This window comes from Amblyomma americanum, unplaced genomic scaffold, assembly GCF_052857255.1.
Source record: "Amblyomma americanum isolate KBUSLIRL-KWMA unplaced genomic scaffold, ASM5285725v1 scaffold_52, whole genome shotgun sequence".
NCBI classification, from domain to species: Eukaryota; Metazoa; Arthropoda; class Arachnida; order Ixodida; family Ixodidae; genus Amblyomma; species Amblyomma americanum.
The window spans coordinates 151,928-167,359 of NW_027526524.1; the positions used below are offsets into that span (position 1 = coordinate 151,928).

The 15,432-nt window shown below is 43.9% G+C and overlaps 1 protein-coding gene across 11 annotated transcripts in view; it reads right to left on the minus strand.

The window, feature by feature from the left end:
• LOC144112092 (uncharacterized) overlaps positions 1 to 15,432 on the minus strand; it is a 179,791-nt gene that overhangs the window by 134,677 nt on the left and 29,682 nt on the right. For 7 of the 11 annotated variants that reach the window (XM_077645165.1, XM_077645162.1, XM_077645167.1 and 4 more), the window contains exon 3: positions 68 to 313. The exons of 2 other annotated variants lie outside the window; for them this stretch is intronic. In XM_077645165.1, the coding sequence (XP_077501291.1) occupies positions 68 to 313 (246 nt within the window). The remainder of the gene's footprint in view (positions 1 to 67; positions 314 to 15,432) is intronic. 2 more of the 11 variants (XM_077645164.1, XM_077645169.1) reach the window with 1 other exon arrangement.

Sequence of the window (15,432 nt, forward strand, 5' to 3'; positions counted from 1 at the left end):
AGCCACGATTCCTGACCAGACGGTATGCCGTCGAACCCTCGACTAAATCCCAGCAACTGTTACTCACTTGGGTTAACAGCCTGGAACTTGTTTGAGGTCGCCACCGTAATGGTATTCACCCCAGTTGTAGCTCGTGCCTGCACTGCAACTGGCGGCTGGTCAATGATGAGGCCCTGGTTTTGGCTCAATGTGGTGGCAGGCACGAGGATGATGTTGCCACCTGAGGTCGCCACGGTGAAGGCTGGCTCACGGGATGTCACGGTGGACTGTGCAGCCCGCTGGGCCCAGGCAGCTGCATCAGCAGAGTTGGTGGCTGTTGCATGGCACAGAGAGGTGCTGTCAGATGCTGACCTTGCACATGGTTAATGCATGCTTTTCATAAGCATGTAGCCTAGTTCAAACCCTTTCAGTCACAACAACAAACAAAATGGTGAAAACATCTAGCACGGAAGTGCATGGAGTTGTCAAGTCTCTTTGCGATGCCCTGCAACCAATGCAACTGAACTTCAGTAGAGTTAGTTCTTGGGCTAGCTGGTATTCTTGATTGAAGCTCATATTTTTTCTGCGCAACGGCACACAGCCAAAGAAAAGAAGGAAGAGAAGGACGAACACAGCGCTGACTGACAACTGTTTATTTAGAGACGCAAACACACCTTACTCTCAGACCAGCACAGGCACACACCGTGAAAAGGGGAAAAAAAAAAAAAAAGAAACATGGGGAAAAAGAATCTCATCACATCTTTATCGCAAAAACTTTGAAAGGAACACCTTTTCTGAATTATACAAAATGAAAAAGAAGAGTGATCAAGACCTTAAAAAGTAGTGCTGAGTCATGACATGACATATGAGGATCCCACAGAAATTGCATAATTAATCATCAAGGAAGGCAGTAATTTTTTCTGGGCAATCTTGGCATGCTCCTTACAAACATCTGAAAAGTTTGAAAATTTTCCCTAACTAGGTATATTGATTACGACCTGAAAACCTGACACATTCTGACCCAGCTCTTTGAATATAGTATGCCTCTATCGTTTCACGGGTTGTTTTTAACTTGCTTCTGCTCAGAATCCTCACTCCCGAAAACATCGGCGTGCAATCCTTGCAAGTTGCGCAGTGCTCGACAAGGTTAGCACCTTCCCTATTCCTTAGGTCTTTTGCGTGCTCCCTAAGGCGGTCATTGACGCAGCGCCCCGTTTGCCCATGTACGACCTGCCACATGTCAAGGGGATTTCGTACACGCCTGCGTCGCATACCGCAAAGCGGTTCCCGTGCCTCTTTTTACAGCCAGGTTTTTTGGTTTCACCTGTGATGCGTCAAGCCAACTGGCCAAGCTTCCGAGGGGCTGAAAAGACCAACAGCACATTGTGCCGGTTTGCCACCTTTTTGAGGCCATGGGATAATTTGTGCACGTAGGGCATCACTTCAGGCCACACTTTGGCCTGCAGAGGGGTTATTGCCTCCTTACGAGTTCGGGGCTTCAACTTCTTCAAGAGCGCTTTTGCAACAGCGGGAACAACCGACCCAGGGAAACCGGCGGCCTCAAGCCTAGCCAATTGATTCTCAAAACTATCTTGCATATTATGCACACACGATTTTCAGAGTGCAGACTCTAAGCAGAGTTTAGCGATCCCTCTCTTCACAATTTTTGAATGGCATGAATTATAAGGCAATAGCTTTTTTGGCGCTCTGGGCGAGTAAGACCAGCAAACGTGCTTATTCATGAACCTAAATCTTACATCCAGAACTGCAAGCTGTCTTCAACCGGGAGCTCTTACTTGTGAAAGTGAGCCCCCTGCCATGCTTTTCAAAGTTATGCAGTACATTCATAAGTGTATCCTCATTGGGAATGGCACAATGTTTGTCTAGAACAAGTAAAAAGTCATCCATGTAACGAAACACTTTTCGAGCAGTCAATAAGAATGAAACTGCTTTTTTAGATACCTGTGTGCCTCGCCTATCTTTATCCACTTTTTTTGTAAAACCCTCGCGCGCATGTGTGGTTCTTGCTACCCATCTTGATTGTTGTCCTTATATTCATTTGCATTTGCGGTGAATAAACAGTTGAAAGTTGTGCCTGTCTCGTCTCACTTGCTGTGTGTGGTCTTTTTCGGTGCTACAACCCATTTCTGGATTCAAAAGGAACTCCACTTGCAGTAAAATGCAGCAAACACTGTGCTCAATTCGTTTAACTGCACGGCAACAACAGCGGTGGAATGTGTTGCAAGGGCAAACATGTGCACTGCTTTTGTAGGTCCCAGCGTAACGGACAAATACAAGAACTGTATCATAGTATAGTCTAGGGTTCAAGTTGAAAGTCACTGACCATGTCAAGGTTAAAATTGACATCTCGGAACCCGTACGGTTTCCCTGTTCGCTGAGGTGACCAAGGTTCGGCCAGTCTTTTAAGTATGTAGTATGTGACGTAATGAGTGCACGCCGACTGCCGGCAGATTTCCATTTGTCCTATGTGTAGTGGTTGCTGAATGATCAATGATTACAGTAGCAGCCTTGATGACATGTTCTTCTCTTTAACTATATATGCCAACACCAATGCTCGGCAGACGTCTGTGTCGGTGGCCGTACCTGACAGCGCGTCAGACGGCCGGTCCCCCTGCTCACATTACAGTGACGATGTTTCACTGTTGAGCTGGCCTGTTGCTGTCTTCATTTCCCTCCGCCCGCGCAACTGCGCTGCGAGACTGCCCAGGGCCCCGTGGCTGCTGATTACAATATCTGCTGCTCGCCTTTTTCTATTGCTTGTACAGCAAACAGTCTGTGTATTTGCTAAATAAATGCTTGAAGACAATTGTACAGGATTCAGCATTTACTGCACGAGTATGTAACTCCCCAAGGAATGCGTCCACAATGGCGACTGCACCTCAGCGCTACTTTTGATTACACATCTGTGTGCAGGTAGCAATTGCGGAGCCCAGCCATGACGGCCGGCCGAAATTATTCGGGAGCCCTCCACTGCTGCACCCCTTTCTCTCTTCTCTTTCTTCCTTCACTGCCATCTTCCTCCCTTCACTTACCAAAACACAGTGCCCACCAAGATACGAGAATTAACAAAACACCTTGTGGGGCTAGTTGGTGAAGCATAGTTTCTCGAAGTTCTTTATAGCGCTGCAAAAAAACAAGCACACAGGAAGAAGTACACAGGAGCACCCGTCCTGTGTACTTCTTCCTGTGACTTTGTTTTTTTTTAGCGCTATAAAGAAATACGAGAATTATTGCGCCATTTCCTTTCCTCAAAAACCATTTTTTTAAAATGCATACTTTTTCAGCATGAATAGCAAGCTGTGTTCTATTTAGGTTAAACAACCTCTTCTCTTTTGAAACACTTGTCAGTTTATTTGTTTACACAGTGCGATAACTCTGCAAGAGTCGCCAAATAATACTGGCACCAACCTGGGGAACGCTTCATAGCCAGCTTGTTGACACTGCGTAGGACTGGAGTTTTTCGCTCTTTGTAACTGCTTTTTCCAGAGCGTCCAGTACTTGACTTTAAATTGATTTATCTAGAAGCATGTTCGGCGCCTATTTTCAATAATTAAAATAGCTGAATTTGCTGTTTTCAAGCGACACCGACGACTGCACCTGCAGCACTGGTCAGCAGACTAAATCACACCGCCTAGCAGCAGCGCTTCCCATTCGATGTGTTTGTGTCCTAAGATGTAAGGAATCCTCAATTTCAGGTCACTGTTGTCAAAACTATGCTCAACGACCTGTACTTGCTAAAACTTGTGAACTTGCTCTCCAGAATCACCAACATTGTGCATACGAACCCCAAGGACTCGCTAGGCCTGTTCGTACCGCTGACGAGTCGAAGGATGAACATATGAAATGCAGTCGCTTGTTTTGCTTATTCGTTGTATGGAGAAGGTGCAGACAACACCAACTACATCGGCGCATTGACGAGAAGGTTTCGCTCGGCTGCCGATGCTGGCGCCGGCCACTGCATCAGCGACGGCATATATTTGCCGATCAGCACACCGACTGCCGAGTCGCCGACACAGCACCTGGCCAATGTCATGCGTCACCGTTCATAGCATGTCACGTTACTGTGCTGCGATGTTACTAACATTCACTGATATCATTCCCACGGCTATATGTTAGCAATTGCCACGCTAGTGATGGGTCTTGATCGTGCGAAGAAGCATTTAAGGACTCCTTGGAGCTGAATTAAAATATATTTTAAGCATTGGTTGCATCCAATTCTTGGCCGTGGGCAACCTTACATACCGAGCAAGCCTATAACAAGCTTTTTATAGCCTCAAAATTTGGTCTCAACACCCTTAAAGGACGACTGCACCGCCTCTTTGATGCAGGCATTGACATTAATAAATGCAGCAATGCTGACCTCAGGGCATTCTTTCACTAAATAATTCTCTTTTTTTTTATGGTTTGTGGTTGTTACGTATACAGACGAAATATGCAGGCTCGTTGAATGCTTATCGTAACCCGTGAGCACGCCAATATCATGCTGTCTTCATTCATGTATGTCGAAAATTGTTCTTTTTTATGCGTTGTCAATGTGTTCACTGCTGTGAAATTAAGTGCTATAATCTCTGCATATAGAAAGTTTAAATAATGCTTTCAGTGCATGCTTTGAATTTTGTATATTGCTTGTTCTTTATGTTATATTGCGCGCTTAGTTTGTGTTTCCACTGTTCATTCATTGATCGTGAATCATGCCTTAGGTTTATGTATGCCTTTCTTCTTCGCATGTGACCAATGGCGCCACTGTTGCTGGATGTTGTGGGCCTCGGGAGCTTGTCAAGCTACGGCTTTTTTTCCCGGGGCCCACTGCTCTCTGTAGCAAGAAATAAATAAACTGAAACTGAAACCTTGGGCCACCTCAGTGAACTAGGAACCCATATGGGTACCGAGACGTCAATCGTAACCTTGACATGTGTATTGTATCAGTTGCGCATGCGCTCTGTGTGGGCTCTGGCCAGCCTGCTGTCTGTAACACGTGGCTGTCATCATGCAGCTGCCTGTAGGCTATACATACCGGCAAGCAATCGCTAATAAACCTTCTTCTTCTTGCTGCTTCCACTCTGCGTTTTTGTTGTTGGACGCCAGAACAACATGGTCAGTGAACATCAACTTCTTCAAGAACTGTATCGTTTGCAAAAAGGTACTCCAGAGCTCCTTCACTTTAAACATGTTTGAAAATCTAAACAGTCACTTATGCACTTCTACAGAGGAAAAATCACTAGGAAAAAAAAATATCTGGTAAGCTGATTACAAGCACTGGCCATTTTAACAAATCAGCTGACAATAAAAGCTTCATGTTGTGAGGACTGTTCCAAAAAAAAATCACAGGGGCACCTAATTGCATTTTGTGTTAGTATTAGAACCTGTTGGTTTACATCAAGTTTTGTGTCATTCTTGGTTGTGTTCACAGACCCAACCAGACATCTCTTCGGGTCCTCTAGCTGGTGGTCTGATGTTGCCCCAAAGGTTTTCCCAGGTGGCGACATGGATGCAACGAATATTCATCTACAGTAAACCCTCGTTAACTTTAGTTGTAAAATTTTGAGATAAGTGGAGTTCGAGTTAAGCAAAATGCCGAGAACCTCAGTGCCAGCGGCACTGAAACAGCCAGTAACAACCAGTACTGCTAACAAACGCTCCACTGCACAATGGGAGCTTTTGTAATAAACGCAAAAGGATTCGCAGAAAAAACAATCTTACAATCTTATTATCTTGGAAAGAAGAACTGGGCGATGCTTGCCTGCTTCGCGTTCGCATTCCGCCCTAGAAAAGCGGCTTCGAGCTGCTGAACGCATCGCACCAGCTGCTGGTCACCGCCGCTGCATTCAAATTTTTTGCGGAGCAAGCGTAGCACGTTTCTTGTTTCTGTAGTTGTCAGCACCTCCCGAGGCTCTTCGTCGTCAACATGATTCATTGCCACTTCAACGATATCAGCGTCGGACAGCATTCTGGTAATGGGCACATCTAGCTCGTATACAGCGTACTCTTCAAAAGTGACCTCGGCGTCTTCAGCATCGCTGGAGCAGCCAGTTGCCTTGCGAGCTTTGTCACAAAGTTCATCACAACCACTGAACTCGTCAGTGTCCGGTTCGAGTGATTTCTCGGCCCGAGAAAATCCAGCATGCGCAAAACAATTTGCAATTGTCAATGAACAGACTTGTTGCCATGCTTCGGCGATGAGGTGGACTGCACTGAGCAAATCTATCTCATACTTCTTACCACGGTCGTAAGAACACAAAATTCAGTGCAGCAGGCTCTTCCTACAGAACTTGCGAGCAACCTCAATGAATCCTTGGTCCGTTGGCTGGAGCACAAACGTCATGTGAGCCATCAGGAGCTCCAGCATTACTGCCTCAAAGTTGTTAATTTTCTCGTGGCTGGGACAGTTGTCGACAATGAACAACACTTACTGACTGTCCTTCGCCATTTTGTGGTCAAGGCCATGGACAGATTCTTCGAAGAGCGCTGCCGTTTCACTGGCACAGGAAGTCAAATCTCTCGGGAGCCGGGTACTTCGAAAGCACCTCGGGTTGCGCGGCATGCCGATAACAATTAGCGGCATCTTTTGATCACTGGTGGAGTTGGCTTCGAAAAGTACTGTCACTCTGTCTTTGCGCCGCTTAGCGCCTGAGCACACTTCTCCCTTTGGCGTGATGCGAGGCTAAGCAGCATCTTATCCTATGTCGATGTGTACGAAACATTGTCTGAATCATTTAGCGTTGATGAACTGTGGCGCACACTGAAAGTTAAACTTTTTGATCTGCGTGAACGATATGTGCCGTCATGGGTGATGACGAAACGTAACAGCAAAAGCAAGCCGTGGTTTACAAAAGCGGTGCGCAGAGTCGTTAAAAAGAGGCAACAACTATACGTATGCTTCAAAAGAGATCCGTCACAAGAAAACATGGATCAGTTAAAAAAGATTACTAAAGATATGAATGCTTCGGTCAAAGAGGCTAAATTTGCCTACTTTCAGTCTTTCGACATGCGTATCCGAGATTGCACTAAAGAATTTTGGCAGTATGTTAAAAGAAACAGAAAGGATCAATTGCCTATCCCACCACTCAATCATAACGGAATTGTCGTTCATGATAATCTGGAGAAAGCCAAGTGCTTTAACACGTTTTTCAGCTTGGTGTTTTCTGCTGCGGTCAACCACAGCCCTGCCAAATTTCGCCCCGGACTTTATCAGTACCGAACCTATGGCGAACATTGATTTCGACCAGCGAGGAATTGTGTCGCTCTTAGAACGCTTAAATGAAAACAGTGCCCCTGGACCAGACGGCTTACCCACAGTCCTGCTCTCTTCTTGCGCTCTTTCTTTATCAAGGTACCTTCAAATTCTTTTCACTAAGTCATTACAGGACGGCACTTTGCCTGATGAATGGAAACTTGCAGATGTTGTACCTATACATAAATCGGGACCTAGGAATGTTGTTTCAAATTATCGACCAGTGTCTTTGACCAGTGTGACGTGTAAAGTTTTAGAACACGTGTTTTTTACTAATAGTATGGATCATCTTAGTACACACTCATTATTAAATACCAATCAGCATGGCTTTTGCAGTGGTTACTCATGTGTTACCCAGCTAACCGAATTTGTTCATGAGCTGTCAAGTGCATTAGATAAAGGCAATTCTGCCGACTGTATATTTCTAGATTTTAGGAAGGCCTTGTGACGTCGTAACACATTCCTTATTAATACAAAAATTACCTTGGTACAACATAAATGAAAGTGTTATTAGATGGATAAAAGAATATTTGAGCATTAGGCGTCAGTGTGTTGTTGTCAATGGTAAGCAGTCGCATGACGTTCCTGTAACATCAGGGGTGCCACAGGGATCCGTCTTGGGCCCTTTATTGTTCATAATTTACATGAATGACATCTTTTCAGGTATTTCTTGATGCATGCGTCTTTTTGCGGATGATTGTGTATTGTATAGAATCATTAACAATCAGAGTGACTGCAATGCTTTATTTATTTATTTAGAGTACACCCTGCAGCGCCGAAGCATTTTAGCAGGGGAGTGGGTACAGCATAAAGTGATGAGTACATGAATATAATAATCCCAAAAGGGAGGGATGACAAGGAGCAATGCATCAAGATCAGTAGAACAGAAAAAAAGACAAAAAAAAAACATGCATGCAAGCGCTTTAGGACAAAGTGTGCAGTCAATGGCTTAAAAGAACAGTGCAATTACAAATCACTGATTAGACTTAAAAATACATCTCGGGGAGCACCCACGACGTCAACCGGCAACTTATTCCATTCAGAAATACTACGGGGAAAAAAGGAATACTTCATGTAGTTTGTTTTGCAGGTAATTTCGCGTATTTTGAAACTGTGGTCTCTTCTGTTTGAAACATAACGGGGGGGTTTGAGGTATGTAAGCGTGTCAATGCCTGTCGAGTCAGTGTATATTGCATGTTGTAGTTTCAGGCGGTGCTTTTGGCGTCTTATGTGTAGCGGTTTTAGTCCGACTTGTTTCTTTATTTCTGTAACGCTTAAGTGTCCGGAGTACTGCCTTGATATGAATCTGGCAGCGCGGTTTTGTATGGCTTCTATTTTATCAATCAGGTACCGCTGGTGGGGATCCCATAATGCGGACGCATATTCTAATTGCGGTCTTACCATCGACTTATATGCTGTAATTTTTAGAATCTGAGGGGCAGTCCTAAGGATTCGTGTAAGTAGGCTAAGCATTTTCCCAGCTTTTTGGACAGTCGTGGTAATATGATTAGAAAAGGACAGATCTCCCATCAAAAGAACACCTAAATACTTAACTTCATTCACCTTTCTTAGCATCTAATCACCCAGTTTGTAGGTGGGTTCACTAGTGATTTTAGATTTAGTAAATGTTACCTGGTAACATTTGTCTCTACTTAGGCTTAGTTCCCAGTTTTGGCACCAGGAGGCTATATTGTTTAGGTCATGCTGAAGTGCATCTATATGAGGTTGATTGCAAATGGCTCTGTAGACAACGCAGTCGTCTGCAAATAGTCTCATTTGTGAAGAAATGTTTGAAGCGATATCATTGATGTAAATTAAAAAGAGTAACGATCCTAGCACAGAGCCCTGCGGCACTCCCGAGGTGATTTGAGCAAAACTAGAATTTTTGCCACCAATAACTACGCTTAGCGTTCTGTCGTTCAGGTAGTCTTCAATAACCTTGATGTCTTTTGTATCTAAGTTAAGAGTTCTCATTTTGTGTATTAACAGATCATGTGACACGGAATCAAATGCTTTGTGATAATCAAGAAAGACTGCATCGGTACGCACTCTTTTTGCGGCAGTATCTGCAAGCACATGAAATAGTTCAATAAACTGAGTAGTGCAGCTCACTCCTTTGAGGAAACCATGCTGATTTGGAAAGAAAAAATTGCTTCCTTCTAAGTGCCTAATTATATTGCAATAAAGAATGTGCTCAAAAACTTTACAACATATGGAAAAAAGTGAAATTGGCCTATAGTTAGTTACGGAGAATTTAGAACCACTTTTAAACACTAGTACTACATAGGCTTTCTTCCAATCTTTAGGGAGTATGCCACTTTCGAGGGTTTTGCAGAATATGATTTGTAAGTATTGAGATATAATGAAAGAACAGGTTCTGAGTATCTTCGGAGAGATTCCGTCTGGACCAGTGGCTTTGGCTTCATTCATAGAATTGAGACACTTCCTTATACCTTCCAGTGTAATCGAAATTGAAGACATTATGTTTGGCACACTGGAAGTAGTACTTGGAAAAGTATTCCTTTTTTTCTTTTTTAGAAATACTGATTGTAATTATTAAAACAGTCCGCTTTGGCGCTGCTTTCGGATATCTGGATTCCATTGTGAAGAATACTCGGAATACCCATCCTTTCCTTGGGTGTCTTTCTTAGCTCCAAAAAGCTTTTGTATTTGTCTTAATAGATTCAGCTAGTCCGGAAAAGTACACATCTTTTGCTGTACTGATAGCTTCGATATATTCTGTATGTAGTTCTTGAAGACAGCGCTCAAGTTTGTTTGAAGGATTCTTTTTATATTTTTGGTAAGCATGAGTCCTTTGTTTTATCTTCCTTTTAACCACATAAGTCATCCAGGGTTTGTCTACTTTTGCTTTATCTGAGATGTATTTGAAAGGTACATGTTTTTCAATCAGTGTTGACAACTCGTTTTTAAAAAATTCCATAGAAAGTCTGCACTCTCAGACGAATGTTGCAAAAAAGCCTGGAACATCGCTTCCATGCCTAAGGTGATTTCGTTAAAATTTGCCCTGGGGTAGTCATACATTTTGCGAGTTTCATGGCTAGCAGGAATTATTTGTGGCAGAGTAAGCATTGCAGTTACAATCTTATGATCACTAATACCAGGTGACACACAAACATCATGAACAACACTCGGGTCATTGCAAAATAACAGGTCGAGGATGTTATTTCCGCGTGTGCCTTTCACAAGGTATTGATCAAACCCATATTTGCAAACCATGTCAAAAAATGCTGAACAGGTTCTGTATGAGCGCATGCTCTCATCCCAGTTTTTAAGTTTGGAAAGTTAAAGTCACCTGTAACACAATCCGATTATCAGGAAGTGAAGCCAGTGCGTCATCTAGTGATGAGATAACTTGTGGTCTCGCGCATTGGGTGGTAAACTACACCGCGGCCTCTAGAGTTCCTGTCTTTTCTAAAGATCTGATAACCCGAAGGAAACACTTCACCGCCTCTTACTGAGTCGTCTAGCCATGATTCCGTAGCAAAAACTATGTCTGGGTTGAGCATCTGTACCAAACCATAAAACTCATCGATTTTGTTTTTAATGCTTTGGCCGTTTATTAAGAGAACAGAGCATTCAGAATTTTGGGACTTCCTATTACTTAAAACTGGTCATTCCTTATTTAGTTTATTTACAGACTGGGTATCCTCATCCCACCCAAAAGCCTCTCCATTTATAATTAGTTTGTCATATACTAGGGACACCTTGTCCTTACCGCTAAGCTTTCTTGGCTTACCAACAGCCCAGAGCTTCTGACGAATTTCTCTGACACGTCGAGAGTAGTCCCGTGAGACAACATAATCAGGGCCTTTTAGTTTATTGCCGTTGCTTAAGATCAGTTCGATGTCCTTGTATGATGCAAAGTTTGTTATTATTGGTCGTTTACGCTCAATAGTGTGTTTGCCTATCCTATGGGCCCGCTGAATCTCCCCTATGTTTACTTTTAACATGTCCTGGCAAAGATTCCTAACAAAAGTCTTCAGAAGTTTGCCAGCTTTCGCGTGGTTCCTTGTCTTCGAAGCCATAGAAAATTAGGTTCATCCTTCTGCTGCTCTTTTCTAAGTGATCTATTTTTTTGGCTGTCAAATCTTTTTCCGAGCATATTTGCGAACCCCTATTTCTACTAACAGTCTCGCGTTCTTTGCTTTCGAGAACGGCTATCCTTGATTCTAGTGAATCTAACCTTACCCTGAAATCACCCATTATGCTTTCAAGATTGCTTTGTCTTTCCATTATGTCACTTAGCCTATTAAGAATTGTTGCCTGACCCTCTTGCAAACTTTGAAGGATAACAGCCATTTCAGGACCGGGGTTTTGTTCAATGTCGTCCGACAGCAACAACAGTTTGGCGAAGAACGCCTTCACTGACATAACTACATCGCACATCCTTTGTTGGAAAGGCAGCAGCAGCAAAAAACGGTCATCACTTCTATAGCAAGGGAACGCAAGTGTTACCTGCAGAGTGAAAAATTGCCTGGTTAGAAGCATGTTCGTGCCGTTGCCGCTGCCTTTCCCACTGAAGTAAAAACGGTACGGATGGGGCCTTTTATGCTGAACGTCTTGAAGAATGTCATGTGATGTCCCCGTCGATGGATAATATGCGCAATCAAACCAGGATTCTTGCCGGTTGCAATGAAGATCTGCCAGGCGGTGAATTCCATGGCCGCTATCTTGAGGAGGGTGTGTCCTTGTCACCGGAAACGTGCCGTTGTTGTTGTCACCAATGGCGGAGAGCAGCAACTGCAGAGTGAAAAATTGCCTGGTTAGAAGCATGTTCGTGCCGTTGCCGCTGCCTTTCCCACTGAAGTAAAAACGGTACGGATGGGGCCTTTTATGCTGAACGTCTTGAAGAATGTCATGTGATGTCCCCATCGATGGATAATATGCGCAATATAACCAGGATTCTTGCCGGTTGCAATGAAGATCTGCCAGGCGGTGAATTCCATGGCCGCTATCTTGAGGAGGGCGTGTCCTTGTCACCTGAAACGTGCCATTGTCACCAATGGCGGAGAGCAGCAACTGCAGCGTGAAAAATTGCCTGGTTAGAAGCATGTTCGTGCCGTTGCCGCTGCCTTTCCCACTCAACAGGACTTGTGTAAAGTAGCCCAGTGGTGTAAAAATTGGGGAATGCATGTTAATTTACAAAAATCTGTTAATACGTGTTTCACTAAAAAGAAGGTTCCCCACACTTTCACTTACAGTATTAATAATATTAGACTGCTTTCAGTGTTGGAATTTAAATATCTTGGTGTATACTTAATTAGTGCATTGTCTTGGCGCCGTCACGTGGATTTTGTTACTGCCAAAGCCTGTCGCGTTTTGGGCTTCCTGCGACGTAACGCAAAACTTTATCCTTTAAAGACAAAAGAACTGCTATATAATACAAATGTTAGAAGCATACTTGAGTAAGCTTGCACAGTCCGGGACCCGAAATCCTTGCTTCACATTCAAAAGCTAGAAAGAGTTCAGAATTTGGCCGTTCGTTTTGTTTTTAATAACTATGGGCGATATTTCAGCGTAACGAGCGCTAAAAAAGCTTTGGGTTGGGACACACTTCAACAACGTAGGAAAGTTCTGTGTTTAAAATTGTTTCATAATATATTTCATTCAAGAACTGGAATAGACAGAAAAAAATATATAGTCAACCCTAGTTATGTGTCTTTACGGATAGATCATTCACTTAAAGTTAAAGAATACAGATGCCGGACTGACCTCTTTAAAATGTCATGTTTCCCCAAAACAATTTCGGAGTGGAACAAACTGCCCGAGGAAGTAGTGTCCATACTATCAAATGATTCATTTTCTTCCATGCTGTGACAGTTTCTTTATTCTCTATGTATAATTCCGTGTTCTTTCTATCTGAATGTTATCTTTTTTTGTAACCACCTGCACGCGGTGGTATTTGTGTGTAGTTTTTCTTTGTAAACCCCCCCACTGTAATGCCAGACAATGGCGCTGTGGGTATGATGATAAATGATAAATAAATAAATAGAACAGGGCTGCTTCGTCGAGGTTGAAAATGTCCTTGTCCGCGTAAGCCTTTTGGAGCTCGGCGAGGCGGTGGTTGTGCCAGGTGTCTGCAGCTCCCTCATCGACGGCCCCGCTTTCGCCGTGGATAGGCTTAGAGGCCACATTATTTCTCTTTTTAAATCATTCAAACCAGCCATTGCTGTAGGTGAAGTCTGGGTGGCCCATCTGCAATGCAAGAGCAACCGCCTTCTCCATCATCATTTGGGTGGTCACGGGAAGGTTGGCTGCCCTAACATTCTGGAGCCACAACATGAGTGCTGCTTTGACATCCGGGAATTTCGAGGCCCAAATCCGCTTCTGCTTGCTGTAGAAGCTTTGCTCGAAGCCATCCAAGTCTGTTCTTTTGTACTGTCGAAAGCATGGACAAAGAAATGCCGAATTCTTTGGCGATGCTTGTCTTGGACCTTACTGCTTTGTCAACTTCCTTGATTAAGGAGCCTTTTTTCTCCAACATCAGGGATTTGCATTGCTTGGGGCGGGACATCATCGTCCGTTGCGCACACCACACACACTTGTAGGCTCAGCGAGGCGGCGGGGATCATGTCGCTAACGCAAAGATTCCTGCTTACTGTCCAGGTTGCCCTGTTTGCCACAGCCGGTGCGTCAACAATTTCAAGCACGTGTCGCCACTTGGGATCGGATAACAGCAAAGATGGCTCCATCGGTGAAAGCTGCCATTTACCAGATTCGGACTTTCTGCCTGAGATGCGCAGTGTTCCACTCCAGGATTTTCGCGCATCAGTGACATCTCCAGCATGGGTTATAAAAGACTGTCCCCAGCGATACTTCACCAGTGGGCTCGGCTAGGCGGCGGGGATCATGTCGTTAACTCAAAGATTCCTGCTTACTGTCCAGGTTAGTAGTGTTTGTTCGTACAGTAGTGACGAAATGTATCTTGTCGTTATGCCGAGCCCACATATGGTTTTGACCTTTGCTTATGAGTGTTTCTGTACATCGATGCTATTGGTTTGCGGTGACGTTGAGCAAAACCCTGGTCCAGATCCCTCTGTCACGGAATTCCTTCAGCAACTTGTTATAGACCAGCAAGCTATACGCAGTGACTTGGCCAATGTTATCAGTAGGCTAGAACAGACAGAAAAAACTCTTGCGAACTTTGGCGTGCGCGTGAACGAACTCGAGGAAAACGTGAAAATAATAGCCGCAAAGACGAAGGAAATAGATGGCCTACATGAAAGCTTAGCAGAAGTCCAAGAATCATTGAAATCACAGAGTGCAAGGTTGGTTGATCAAGAGGATAGAAGTCGCAGGAGAAATTTGATTGTGTTTGGCATTAAAAAAGAAGAAAACGAGACTACAGAAATATTGCGCCGAAATAGTGATCGACAAAGTTTTCTACAATAAACTGGGACTTACGTGTACTTCTGTTGCCTGCATTCACCGAGGTGCGAATTCACCAGTTGTCTTATACTTTCAGGATTACTTAGAAAAGCAACAGGTTTGGAGCAGTGTTGGAAAGTTAAAGGGGACCGGAGTGTCTATCCAAAATGATTATTGTGCGGAGACAGTTAAAAGGCGCAAATTACTTTGGCTGAGTGCAAAAAATGAAGTTGATAGTGGCGAAAGGTTTCGCTTTTGCGTGACAAACTGCGTATTGATAACACCTACTATGTGTGGGACAATGCTTCGAATTCACGTGTTCCAGTGCCTATCAGAGGAGGCGAGAATTCTGAAAGATAGCGGTTGCAGGCCCAAGCACATGATCTACGCGTGTTGTCCCTTAACGCCAGAAGTATTAAGAACAAAACTGACGCCCTTGATCTACTACTACTTTCTTACGGCCCACACGTTCTTGTTCTTTCAGAAACATGGCTGCATGATAAAATAAGTAATGACGAGATTATTCCCCCTGGCTATCACATCTTTAGAAGGGATCGCAGTTCAAGGGGCGGGGGTGTCGCAGTAAATGTGAAGTCATTTTTGCGGGTCACTGTCCTCAACCAAATTCCTGATCATGAAAGTCTGTTTTTAAATGTGTCATGTTGGGGTTTGACCTTCTTATTATGTGCAGTTTACTGTGCTCCTGACACTGAAATCGCATTTCTTGAGAGCTTATATGATCACCTGCTAGCCAAACGTGAAACTAATGTGATTGTGACGGGGGATTTCAATTTACCAGGCTTGGACTGGGG